Here is a 13665-nt window from a genome sequence, read left to right as displayed (position 1 = left end):
AAACTCCGATCAAACGGTGAAACTAGGCAGCGCTGATCAAATATGAATCAATATTCTGTTACTGTTATGCCTATTTCTCGCCTCAAATGTTTTCAGAAACATCTTGTAGTGTACTGTTTAGCTGTAAAATTAGAAAGTTTGCTCCGGCTGGTGGCCGGTGTGAGTGATTGACAGCTGCCTCCGTTGAATGAACAGCCAATAGGAACGCTCTCTCTGAAATTACCTGTGATTGGCCAAAGTCTACCGTCACAGGCTAGATTTTTAAAGCCTGAAAACAGAGCCATGAGGAGGTGCAGAAGTCTAGTCTTCTCTCAGAACACTTGAATTACAATATGCTGAAAGGTCATTATGGGATTTTTTGCCCAATGATGCTAAAAGCATTCTGCCTACTGCAGGTTTAAGCAAATATTCCAAATATTGACTATTTGAAGTTGGAGTGCAAAGTGTTAATGCTTTGATAAAGAGGAGTGTGCATCTCAGCAAAACTTGCCAAACATCACAGTTTCTCCTTCCCCCCTTGAGAGTGCAGGTCTGTTTCTGCTTCCTCCAGCAATAAATCAAAACCTAAAAGGTACACTGTCCCAGCTCCCACTTCAAGTGACGCAGAGAGTCCTGCACTCACAGCTAAAGGGTTTCCAGATAAACACAGGGCTCAGATATGACACAGGGATGAGAGGCTACATGCTAGAATATTTATCGTTGAGATGGAAATTATATTTTATTTTTTCTTCTGTTAGAATCATGTTGTCAGAGTGGCTGAAACCACCTCACTTTTCATGTCACGGGCAATGATAAAAACACGAGGCAACCAAGATTACTACACTCTAGCTTCAACAAAACATTTCAGATGGACCCCGCTCACAACAGCATGCTGTTGCTATAGCTACAGCCTGGCAAACACAATCCAGGGACCCTTTTACCCCCTCCTGAATTAATTAACAGCATGAGCATATTTGAAAGAGTCTGGAGGAGAAGGTTGTATCTGAGCTAAATCAGGTGTAAATATATTGCATTCTCCCTATAAGTGCCTCATAAGTGCTCCGCTTCTTTTCACACCAATTACTGAAACAAATAGTTCTTTGGAGAGGAAAAATATAGGAAGCAAAGGGGTTGTCTTTGTGATTCACAAGAGTGCACCTCAGATAAAGCAAATTGTTCCAGTAAAAAAAATCCATTGTGAAGAATCCATTTGGTAGTAGATTTATTATACATGAATTACATAGCCTGAGGCTGGCTGGCCTAACAGCTCTCTCAGGCCTGTTTGAGCTGTAAAACACAACGCCTGTCACACTTTATTTCCTCTTATCTATTTTACTTCTTTCACTCATGACACTGCGCAAATACTGTTACACCAAACATTTCCATCTATACGCAGAGTGCAGAGACACAGCTAAGAAGCATAAAAAAACACAGTTGTGACCATTAAAGTCCACATGTCAAAGACTGTGTGTTCAACGGCACATTAAAACAATAGATGCACTCAGGCATAAACATTTTACATGCAGACATGCACACACACACTGGTTGAAGCTTCCTCATTGTCTGGAGTTTACAGGTAGTGCAGTGGCGCCACCATCTGCATATGCAGTGTATTCCACGAGTTAGGACAGACCCAACAGGACTACCACAGACCCAAAAAAAAAAATCTATAACAGTATTGGATATCGCTTTCCTTGCAAAAAATGGTCAAATCAATTCTGTTCAATGCGCCTGGAGCTGAGCTTTAGTGTTCTGTAAGCCTTATTTATTTTAGATACATCTATATTGCCTGCGTTTGACCAGCACCCCATTCAATGAGGCAAAAATGTGCAAAGAAATGTGCAAAGAAATGTATAAAGAAAAGAATACAGAAAAAAAATAAGTTTTGGGAAATAAATATGGCGTGAAATGCACAGAGGGAATCGTGCATAAATAAATAAATAAATATACACATTTAAAATAAATACATAAATAAAAACAATAAAATAAATACATAAATAAATAAAAGGGAAAATTAAACAGAAGAGTAAATAATAAGGCAGTTAATAAATAAAGAAGCAAACTAAACCAGAAATATCAATTTATGACACATTCTATCAATTAATTAATGGCTACATTTATTTATAATCTTATTTATTATATACATTTATTTGAATAATCTTTCTTATTTATTCATTTAGTTTTTATTTTGGCAGGTTCTGTCTTCCATAGGCTGTAGGTTATACTCCCATGTCTATATCCAACTTGAAACACAAAGAAAGAATCCAGCTTTAGGAGTCCACAACAGACTGTATGAACTACTATTGATTTTAGATATATCACAAATGCAAAAAAAACAAAAAACACATAGCCTATGCTACTGTAAACACGTGGATGATGAAACTATAATGCAAATGCAACTGATGATGATATAAAGTTAACTTCTGTCCTGCGCAACAGTGGGGTGTTTTAAAGGGTGGGGGATGGTCCATGGGTCTGGGTGTAGGGTAGCCCTGGCCTGCGTGCTTGAAATCAGGAGTCAGAGGAGTTGATCCCAAAGTTAAGATAGGCTACTTTCAATTTCTCTAATAAGAAAAGAAGATTTTTGGAAATCATGAAAAAAATATTCTCCCAAACAAAATAAACCTGAAGCAGCCTTTTTACATATGCTTACTGATTCTGTGTGAAACAACAGGCTATAACAACTGTTGGAAGGAAAATATAGATCTTAATAATTTGTCTTTTAGTTATGAAATAGATAGATAGATAGATAGTAACGTTATTGATCCCGAGGGAAATTCAAGAAAATGATGATATAGGTGAAATGATCCCAATAGTCCATAATATCAATAAATTAATCTGCCACTCCGATAGGCTCTATTGAGTATTTGGTCGGGCTTTGTGACCATTCATTAGTCATTAGTGACTCCTACTTTGGATGCATTGATTTAAAAAAAAAGAAAAGAAAGATGTAAAATTCATCAGTCATCACTCACATTTCCCATCATTTGCAGGAAGACACGAGGCGGACGTGCGATACGTGTCAGTCTGAGCTGCCAGTGACAGGAATATATCTCTCCACACATGTTTCATCATTTTGTCCAAAAACTGAGGAGGTGTGTCCTTTTGTTGTTGCATGGCATTTTCAGGAGCTGATTGGTCGGTTTGGCTGTTTTAATCTCATATTTGACAGTCAAATTATTAAAAAAGAAACACATGCAGCTGTGTATAGAAGTTTGGTTGGGGGTCGGTCGCCCTTTAGGGGCCTGGTGGGGGTCTGGTCTGGTCTGTGCCTCATCAAAGCATCAAAGGGTCCAAAAATGTTACCAGGCAGGCTAGAGAGCTGCAGACGTGAGCTGAACTCTCATTGGTTGATAAATCCAGTGGGCGTGTCCTCCCTGCTCGGGTATTTAACGCTTTGTTCCATTGTTGCACAGTGTTTTCCAGCTGGTCTGGCTCAGGAGGAGGGGACCCACCGTTTGGAGGCCATTGCACTTATTTTTTTTACAATCTTTTTGTTTGTTTGTCAAAATGTCTTTTTCTTGCAATCAGTCCCTGGATGGCAGCTTTCCTCCATCCCCAGAGGAGGACAGGAGTCCAAAGCGTCTGTCCTGGGGCAGTCTGCTGCAGAGGCTGACTGAGCTGAAGGGGATCAATCAGGGGGTCACAGCAGATTATCACAGTGAAAGTGGTGAGTTGTTGCAAGGTTTTTTGTATTTCATTCACATTGTGACCAGGATGTATTTTAGTTTTTATTTCAGTTTACACTTGTTAAAGGAGAAAGCATGACTTGACAAAGAACAAAGAGTTAAAGGATGCAGATGCTTTTACTGATGACCTCATTGTTTTTTTTACAGTGAGTCCTGCACTTCCAGACAATATTTTAACCTGTATTCTTCTGGTTTTTAGGATCTGTGGCAGACATGTTTCTGTCAGAATCAGACAGCAGCTTCTTCTGTTATCCCCTGGAGGAGACCCTGGCTACTGAGGTCGCAGCAACAATAGCACAAAGTCTCAGCGAGGCATCGCACATCCTGGACTGCTCCAAACTCCTCTTACCCGACTGTCTGCTGCACAATATCAGCCAAGAGCTGCTGCACCTGGCTGCCAGCGAGCCCTGCGGCCTCAGGGGAGCGCTCATTGACCTGTGCGTGGACAGGGGGGACCAGGGGGACCAGGGCTCCCTAAGCACTCTGGACCAAATAGCGGTGGATGCCACCCTGGTACCGACATTTCATGTGACCCTGGTGCTGAGGCTCGAGTCCAGTGGACTGTGGCCAAAGGTTCAGAAGCTCTTCAAGGGTAGCAAGTCGCCACAGACCTCTCCAAGGCACCAGAACACTCTGAGGCTGAGTGTGAGCTTTAGGGCCATTAAGAGGAAACTGTATAGTTCAGGGGAGCTGCTGATAGAGGAGTGCTGCTGACACAATAGGAGAGACTGATGGGTCAAGCATTGTCTTTTTCAAGACAATATCTTACAGCACTAACATGATGATCTTGAATTAGCACGTACCTATCTGTGTTGGTGTATCACAAATGTGTCAAAGTTTCCCTGGAAGCAACTTATGTGTCTCATGGCAGCTACCCATCTGGTTGCAGGCGACTTAACAGTGAAGACTTTTGTTTGAATGTGGGTCAACTTCTTTCTTATGAATGTAAAGTCACACCCTTGAGGGAATGGCTTATGTATTCGATAGTCAAATATGACCTGAAACGTGTGTTTTTGTACTTTCAACGACTTAAAGAACATAAAAATAAATTATTTTTTATCAATTTCTAACTGGTGAGCAATTAATGACTTGACATGAAAGTGTGTATGTGTGTAGCCATGCGAGCGGTGGGGCTTTGGGGATGGCAATATTGGTCAATATCTCAACAAATATATGGACTGCAATAAAAGATATTCATGGTTCCCAGAGGGTGAATCCTAATAGCCTCTGGTGATCCCTTAACTTTTCATCCAGTATCATCATGAGGTCAAAATGTGTGGTTTTGAGTGAAATGTCTCTCAACAATTATTGGTTTGATTGCCATTAAATCTGGTTCTGACATCCATGTGCCCCACAAAAGAACTGTAATGACTCTGATGATCCCTTGACTTTTCATCTTTGGCCATTATCAGGCCAAAATTGATCCAATACTTTGATTTCTGAACAAATACCTGCAAAACTAATGTCATTCAGCTGTACTTTGTGTTTAGTTATTATTAGCAGGGATGTCAATCGATTAACTGCATGATTGTCCATAGTTAATGCAAATTAATCACATTTGTTATCCGTTCAAAATGTACCTTAAAAGGGAGATTTGAAGTATTTAATACTCTTCTCAACATGGGAGTGGGCAAAAATATGCTTGCTTTATGTAAATATATCTATATATTTATTACTGGAAATCAATTAACAACACAAAACAATGACAATTATTCAGAAACGTTATTATCGTGTTATCTTTGACAGCCCCAATTATTAGCAAATGTTAGCATTATAACACACTGGAGTTAAATAGTGAACTTGGTAAACATTACACCTGCTTAGCATCAGCATGTCAACATTGTCATTGTCAGCATGTTGGCATGCTGACGTCAGCGTCTAGCTCAAAGCACCGCTGTGCCGAAGTACAGCCCATGTATGTATCCATGGTACAGTCTCACAAAGCCACTAGAATGGCTGTAGACTGTTAAGTTTTGTTTAAAAGAGAAAATAAGCACCAGTTAACCATTGGACAAATTTAATTCAAAGAAAATTTTTATACAATTTTAGCATGTTAATTTAATAAATATGGTTTACTTTTATCTGTGCAACGATTTTCAATAATTATGATCCAACAGGCTACAAGCAAAATCCACAAAATAACATTATAGTAAATGGTATTAACTCCAATAAACCCTGCACTGTTAAAAGTAAAATGAATATTTACATTGGTTAAGAACTATAAAAATTACACACGTTCCTTGTGAGTGGCTCAGACGTCTGTCTATGAGAAGGCCATGAGGTTTCTCAAAATGTTTAAGGAAAAACAAAAAAAGACTGGGACAGAGAAAAAAGCTAATCTTAGCAGCTTCATTTACCGTTCAAATAGACAACTATGCTCTTACTTTCCCGCCGTGACGCCCAGCGGACTCTCGCCGTCTCGAAGACACTAGAGTAAGAAAATGTCAGCAGTCAACTCAAAGCTTCTCACAGTTCTACAGGAAGTCAATCTACATCGAGTTGCAGAGAGGTTCCCTGATGAGGTCTGCTGCCCACTGCACGTAAGGCATTTTTTGATTCTCTTGGTTTGCTGCAGAAAATATGCTCCAATTTGAGTGGGCTCCGACCGATTTCTTCTAATTAGATTCAAGTACCGACGAACCTGCGGAAAACAAAAGAATCAATGATAGTTTTTTTGCAGCCGCACAGTCACCCTGCATGGGATGCACTTTTATTGGATTCCTGTACATGCACAGACAGCCAAAAAACATCTACACTAATCATTCATAATCACTAGCACTTGTGCAATGCTCAGGAACGGCTACAAGAAGAAATTGATCACGCTGACAATTTTGCATATTTTAGCCAATTAACTGTTATTTCAAACTTCACATAACTGCATTATTTTTTCCAATCAAACAATATGTTTTCAAGTTATTTCCTACCTTGTAGACAGCCATTGTTTTTTTGTTCATTGCAGTATTAAACTTGCAGACTTGACCCCTTACTCGATATAGTTAATCCATCTCAGTGACCCCTGAGTGGCCTTTATTGATGGCTCTTTTTTTATTGGTCAAGGTTCTGCCATCACATGGTAATGCTGCTGTGAGCAGGACGTGTTTTAAAACCTCTTCATGTCTGTCGTTGAGAAACGCCGACACCCGAGACAACATAGCCGACTCTTAAATATCAAGTATCAGTCCCTGCTTGCAACTGCATTTCCATGTGTCAAAAATAAAACGGACTAAATGCAATGCGTTGCAAAGGATTACATATTGGCTGGTGAGTAAATTCATTAAAATGAATGGCAACAGTAGCCTGGAAAGTTTGGAATCAGTCCAAAAAACATTTGGGTTGTTTTGGAAAACTGCCAACTGTAGTGAAGAGTGTGTGTGTGATCTGTAAATAGTGGGATAAAATATGCAAAACACTGGCATGTATGCAGTTCTTGTACTGTTCACTATTTTACTATATTTATTACTTCGCATTATGAACATACTTCATTCCTGTTTACACCTCTGCATATATATTTATTACTTCTCATCATGCATATACATACTACATCCTGTGTACGTTCAGTTTATCCATTTGAAATATTCTTCCACAATTTGTATTTACATTACTTACATTTATGTATGTTTTATATTTAAGCCCTATATTTCAACCTGCACTATTTAATGTCTTTGATTCTCATTTTGTTTTTTTACTTGTGCAATTTTTCTTTTTTATATATGTATTTTTAATAATGAGTATTGTTGAAGGGAACCAAAGATTTTCATCGCCAACGACTGCTGTAATTGTTGTGCATATGATAAAATAAAGTAACTTGAACTTGTTAGCAATCATGCTGTAAATGTCACACTGTGATGGTTGCGGCAACTTACCCATATGTGCGCAACTGGTTTTCTAGCCATCCAATAAAACTTGAATCTCAGATAGTCTGGAGCAGCTGGGAGTCCCCATTCTCTGTGCCCTTTGGTACAACTCAGAGTCCCCAAAGTAACGAGCACGATACAGTAAGCCTTCCTCTGAAAGTTGAGAGGAGAGTGTGTCAGTACGCTAGGTCTCAATCAGCTACTCTTTAAATATGACATCAGATGTTAAATTCATTCTTTCTAAGCTGTTGGAATGAACTCAAAAAGTGTTATTTCACGTCACCGACGAACTCGGAACACACCGAACTTCAAATCAAGGTGGCATACTGTACAGTTGCAGCACTCTAACGTAGTACTAGTTAACTAATGACCAACTGATTAATTGGCAGATTAATCAATAATTACAATAATATTTTGGGTGCAGCCTTTACTGCTGTAAACTCACTCTGCTGCTTCTCCTTCCAACAGTTGTTTCGGAGGTTGGAGATGTAGTCTTCTTCTACGCTTCTGTCGACATTCTTCAGGTTATTCCCGGAATATTCTTCATTGAAACGGTCTCCAACATAGAAAAGCACCTTCAGGTTTGATGTATGCCTTTTGTGAATATGCCCAGCTGACCTGATGTAAAGAGAAGACATAATAACTGAGAGCGAGACAGACGGAGACATTTCACATGAACTCAGAAAGCTCTCCGAGTGCGGTGAAACACTTACGGGCGGTAGCTAAGGCTGTAGGGAGGCTGGGTGACCATCATCTGGCTAAGAGCAGAAACAATGATGAGGATTAAGATGGGCATCAGCTGGACAAACAGAGCCAGACCTCCCTGTCCAGAGAGAGGGGGGAAAAAACAAACTGTGATTGCTGTTTCATTACAGACCATACAGTACATCAGCTAGTATCGAATTCAAGTGTAATCAAAGTATTACAGACGGGACTTACATCTCTCTGCTGTTCTCGTCTTTCTTGCCTATTATGGTGTGCAAAGTGCATTCTTCCATTTCTGTAAACGTGTACATTACCTGAAAAGTGTACAAGAAAATGAAGATTAAATGAAGATAATGTGGCAACCTCGTAGTGCAGAGACTGCATGTTTTCGGCAGCTGATTTCACCACAGAGAAGGAAGTGTTTAGAAGGAAGTGTTTACAGGCAGAGTTCCATTTTTAACAAGATTGGCAAAGCACGCAAAAGTGTATTTGGTTAGACTAATCTATTTTCAGGACATTACCCATTACATTACACTGAAGTGCAACGGATGTAGTAATTATAGAGGAGATGAAAGGAAATAACCACTAAGGAGTCTGTAGTTTTACTCCGATGAACATCACAGGGAAGCAAAACAAAACAACTAGCTAACCACGTTCATGCAACAGTGAATCGGCCTTATACGGTAAGATATTAATGATAAGATGATAGTACTTTAAAGTTGTGTTTAGCCTGGCTTTGCACTGGGATCCACCTGTACTTTTTGCTTGGGGAAGATGAAACGCTAAGGTGGAGTCAAAAAAGAGCCAGTCAGACCGCTCTGTCTCTCTGACTCCGACCAGAGAATGATTGCTGATAAGGTCTGAGTAGAGCCAGCAGCATACAACACGCAAAACCACTAGCATAGTCAACACTCTTAGGCAGAACGCAGTTAAGAAGCCTGGCTCGCTCTCAAATGGCTTGATGAGGCGTGTAAACATGTTACTCAACCAAAATACTCTTGGGCCTCCATAACACTGCACAATAACATCCTGACTGAGCCTACTGTATATATTCATCTGGCCTCTCTACTTACTTGATGGGAAACCTCCACCAAAGAACATGTTGAAGAGGTCTTCAGGTGAGATGTCTGCTTCAAAATCACGATGTTGTCTTTGTCTGCTTGGGTTTGATTTCTCCTCTCCATACTGGTCGTACTGCCTTCGTTTGTCAGTGTTACTCAGCACGGCATAAGCATTACCAATAGCTGAAAGACAAGCAAAAAAAAACAAAAAAAACAACGCAAATTTGCACTTAGTAAGCCTTACATTAACACGTCCTCCATAGAACAGCACTGGAGATTACTTTTTTTAATTTACCTTTAAATGCCTCTGTGGCTCCAGGTGCGTGATTTTTATCTGGGTGAAATTTCAGAGCCAGCTTTCTGTAAGCCTTTTTAAGATCCTCCTCTGAGGCGGTCTTTTCAACCGCCAGAATTTGGTAATAATCTTTACAGCTCTTAATCCTGCAGTTAAATAAAAAAAACAAGTTAGCAAAGTGAGAGAAAAAAAATGGAAACACAACATATAGATACATCCCCCTTGGGATTATGGGCTGTCCCGAATACCATTCTTTGAGCTTTGAAGCTTCAATGAGAAATATTCAAAAGGTATTCAAAGCGTTGCGGCGCGGCACATCGCAGCAGGCTGACACGTTCTTCCGCATGTCTGTCTCCATGTCCCCTGTTTAAGTGCCCCAGACAGTGACGCTGCTGCACTACTGTATACAAATGCACCTCTACAAACAGCGATATCCATCTGAGAATAACTAATAATTAATGTAGAATACGGGCTATTTGGGGATTTCTACTTTAATATTGCATACTTGTATTAAAAAAAAAAAAAAAAGCATTAGAATAATGATTTGGAGGTCGATTACCATGGCAACGGTCAAAGCGTCGAAGCATTCGGGTCAGCCCTACTTGGGATATTAATGTGACTTCAAATTCCTCATTAAGCTTACAGTAATAACACACACAAACACGTTTCACTGTATGAGCAAACCATATAATGATTCTGAGATTATTACAATCTGTGCATTTTTTACAGTATTTCTGAGAATGCTGATTGCTCTATATGACAACTGAAGTCTCACAGTGGACGGTCGGTCAGCAAAAAGAAAAAAACTGTACTCTGGCTTCACTTTGTGCTCTTGATTTTAGCCACTTTGAAATATTCTCATATCACTGATGTGTCATTGAAATACAAATTATCTTTCTAAGTGATCTAAAGGAATCTGAATTTATTTGACTGCTCCAGTTGCGTGACATAAACGATCAGTGCTTCTAGCTGCTTGGTAATCACACTCTCAGTAATTACTGTATATTTTTTTCCAGAGACAACATCCCTCATACCTTTAAAGATTGAAAATGTTTTAATAAATAACCAGAATGTCACATTGTTGATTGATATAAGGTTACTGGATAAGACATGTAGCGGTATCTATACTTGTATCAGCTCTTACTGTGTCGTTTACTTTAACATTATTGCTAAAAACCAAAACAACAGATCCAACACGTGTACTGACTTCCTGACAGCCTCCACTTGATCTGCGGTGTATGGCTTGGCCGAGGAGCCCGTTCCGCCCTGTGCGGACACACCGGGCTCCTCTCCGTGGCTGCGGTGCCTCATAGAGGGTCCGTCTCCGTTCACAGGACTGCCATTCTCGTCTGGAGGCTTTCCATTCTGCGCTAACGACTCCAATAAGTCTGTAAAAGAAGGTGGGAGCCATATTATATCAAGGATGACACCTGAGTCTTGCTCAGGCGACGCTAACAGACTCAACAAGCTCATCAGGAAAGCAGGTTCTGTCCTGGGAGTTGAGCTGGAGTCTTTGGTGGAGGTGTCGGAGAGGAGGATGCTGAGGAAACTACTTAGCATCAGGGACAACGCCTCTCATCTCCTACACACCACACTGGAGTCATACCAGAGCACCTTCAGCCGTAGACTGAGACCAACGAGGTGCACCACAGAACGCAACACGGGAGGTCTTTCCTACCAGTGGCCATCAGACTTTATAACTCCTCCCCCTTCTGCAGGAAGGACACCGGACACTGTACAACTATAATATCAATATCATGTGCAATACTACTTTTTACATTCTCATGTGCAATATCACTGTTCATTGTGTGCAATATTACTTATTTTTCTGTTTGTTAGCTTACTTTACATTTTCTTATTTTACGTATCTTATCTTATTTACTCATTTTACTAAATGTATCTTACTTAATTGTTATTCTTTTAGGCACTGGTGCTAGAAATAGTACTTTTTTTATTTTATACACTTGTATTTTATAAACACTTGAACTTGTTGTAATTTTTCACAAGAATTACCTTCATGATTAATAAAGTTCTATCTTATCTTATCTTTATTTTTCCTTTTATATTCACCAGAGAGCCACTTTGTAGAATTAAAAAGTCCTGCTTTCTATCATTATGTGACCAGTAATTTGGTCTGATAATCATCCTTAACATGTATTTTAAAACTGTTAAGAACAATTTGAAAAGTGTTTTTCACTTCTGTAATTCACTAAAGACATCTTACTTTACCTTTATTTATTTTACTTATCTTATCTCATTTACTCATTTTACTAAATGTATCTTACTTAATTGTTATTGTTTTAGGCACTGGTGCTAGAAATAGTACTTTTTTATTTTATACACTTGAACTTGTTGTAATTTTATTGTATTTTTGAGCAATCTCTGGCACAAAAATTACCTTAATGATTAATAAAGTTCTATCTTATCTTATCTTAATATCAATATCATGTATAATACTTTTTACATTCTCATGTGCAATATCACTGTTCATTGTGTGCAATATTAATGTCCAACATGTGCAATATTACTTATTTTTCATTTTTTTATTTAATCTTACTTTACCTTTTTTATTTTACTTATCTTATCTTATTTACTCATTTTATTAAATGTGTCTTACTTAATTGTTATTCTATTAGGCTCTGGTTCTAGAAATACTACTTTTTTTTATTTTATACACTTGAACTTGTTGTAATTTGTTGTATTTTTGAGCAATCTCTGGCACAAGAATGTCCTTCATGATTAATAAATCTTATCTTATCTTATCATTCACTACCATTGTGAGCTAAAGCCTAGTTATTATTTATTAGTATTTTTTTCTCAGAGACAACATCCCTTATACCTTTAAAGATTGAATATGTTTTAATATATATAACCAAAATGTCACATTGTTGATTGATATAAGGGGTACTGGATAAAACATGTGGTATCTTCAATTGTATCAGCTCTACTGTGTCATTTACTGCGTGATAACCTTACTGCTAAAACTAAAACAACAGATCCACACAGGTGCTCTTATCTTATCTTATAATCAGATCATTCACTAGCATTGTGAGCTAAAGGCTAGCATTGTAGCTGCTAACAAGGACGTCAAGGATGTAAACTGGTGATAAGCACCGATGTGAGACATGAAGTGAGCAGCTATGTTGCGGATGAAGGCTGAATTTAAAGACTACAACTAGCAGTGTGTGTCAGAGCAGCTGGTGTCACGTTAACACGGTGATGCTAACAGGTTAGCTGTCTGATGGCCCAACAGCCAGCCGACACATAACATCACTACAGACAGCGAGACGTTTACTCGACCTACTTCTCGCCTGATCTGTCGGAAACAGGCGCTGCGCTTTCTCCAGAAACTTCCTGGCTTTGTCCGGCTGGTTGTTGTTGACCGCAGTCAGAGCTATTTTAATGCAGCGCTCCGCTTCGTCCTTGTTTGAGTCCATCGCGACACAGCGGAAATGTTTACTAGCCACCGGGACGCGTCGACATGACGTAAAAGAATAGTGATGTGTTGGTACGAACGAGCCGGTTCAAAGAGCCGGCTCTTTTAAAGGGACTATTTGTAACTTTCAGAAATGCTTGTTATCAGCGACACCTTTGGCCGTGAAGTCAACGAAAGTCAGCGTCGGGCTCGCGCTTGTGCTCGCTCTAAATAGACATGAACGAGCATCGCTCAAAACAGTGAGGCGACACACGTCAGCTAAAACCACAATATTACTCTATATTTCAGCTGCTTAGCAGTAATGTTAGCTGACCAGACGGAGGTCTCTCCATGAATCACTGCTGATCCTAGTGTCCGACCGGGTGCTGGTGTCTCCCTCCGGCAACCGGTCGGAGACGATAACATTTCTCGCTGCGGAGCCCCGTCACTTCACAAGACACGGAAAACCTCTGTTGGTCTGGAGGAGCTGCAGCATTTATTTCTGCACAAACGTCCACTGTACATTCACTAGATATTCTCAGAGCTAGACTAACTCTTCTGCAGTGTATAGTGTGCGCGCATACATGTGAAGAGGTGGAGCGAGACAGCGAGAACGCGCTCGGTGTGTGAGTGAAGGCAAGCACGCAGAGGAGCAGAGTACAGCAGA

The 13665-nt window shown here is 39.7% G+C and overlaps 2 protein-coding genes across 2 annotated transcripts; one reads left to right on the top strand and one right to left on the bottom strand.

The window, feature by feature from the left end:
• Window positions 1–3447: 3447 nt before the first annotated feature.
• Window positions 3448–13065, bottom strand: dnajb12a (DnaJ heat shock protein family (Hsp40) member B12a). The gene is made up of 9 exons (XM_074646007.1): window positions 12888–13065; window positions 10791–10971; window positions 9584–9729; window positions 9301–9471; window positions 8462–8541; window positions 8236–8345; window positions 7968–8140; window positions 7532–7675; window positions 3448–6309 (listed from the first exon to the last, which is right to left on the bottom strand). Exons 1-8 carry the CDS (start codon window positions 13018–13020, stop codon window positions 7554–7556), a joined length of 1116 nt encoding a protein of 371 aa, XP_074502108.1. The 5' UTR covers window positions 13021–13065; the 3' UTR covers window positions 3448–6309; window positions 7532–7553.
• LOC141773867 (DNA damage-inducible transcript 4 protein-like) lies at window positions 3490–4738 on the top strand. The gene is made up of 2 exons (XM_074646010.1): window positions 3490–3649; window positions 3868–4738. The coding sequence occupies exons 1-2, from the start codon at window positions 3490–3492 to the stop codon at window positions 4380–4382; spliced, it is 675 nt and encodes a 224-aa protein (XP_074502111.1). The 3' UTR covers window positions 4383–4738.
• Window positions 13066–13665: the final 600 nt, after the last annotated feature.

The sequence above is a fragment of the Sebastes fasciatus genome, chromosome 9 (assembly GCF_043250625.1).
Source record: "Sebastes fasciatus isolate fSebFas1 chromosome 9, fSebFas1.pri, whole genome shotgun sequence".
In the NCBI taxonomy this organism is placed as follows: Eukaryota; Metazoa; Chordata; class Actinopteri; order Perciformes; family Sebastidae; genus Sebastes; species Sebastes fasciatus.
This window is presented reverse-complemented; position numbering and strand designations above follow the sequence as displayed.

Bases quoted from the DNA above. Each gene is read 5' to 3' on its own strand.
- LOC141773867 (XM_074646010.1), top strand. From the start codon at position 3,490: ATGTCTTTTTCTTGCAATCAGTCCCTGGATGGCAGCTTTCCTCCATCC. The intron at 3,650-3,867 runs GTGAGTTGTTGC...TCTGGTTTTTAG, and splicing joins AGATTATCACAGTGAAAGTG to GATCTGTGGCAGACATGTTT.
- dnajb12a (XM_074646007.1), bottom strand. From the start codon at position 13,020: ATGGACTCAAACAAGGACGAAGCGGAGCGCTGCATTAAAATAGCTCTG. The intron at 10,972-12,887 runs GTAGGTCGAGTA...CTTCTTTTACAG, and splicing joins TCCGACAGATCAGGCGAGAA to ACTTATTGGAGTCGTTAGCG. The intron at 9,472-9,583 runs GTAAATTAAAAA...CTTGTCTTTCAG, and splicing joins AGCCACAGAGGCATTTAAAG to CTATTGGTAATGCTTATGCC.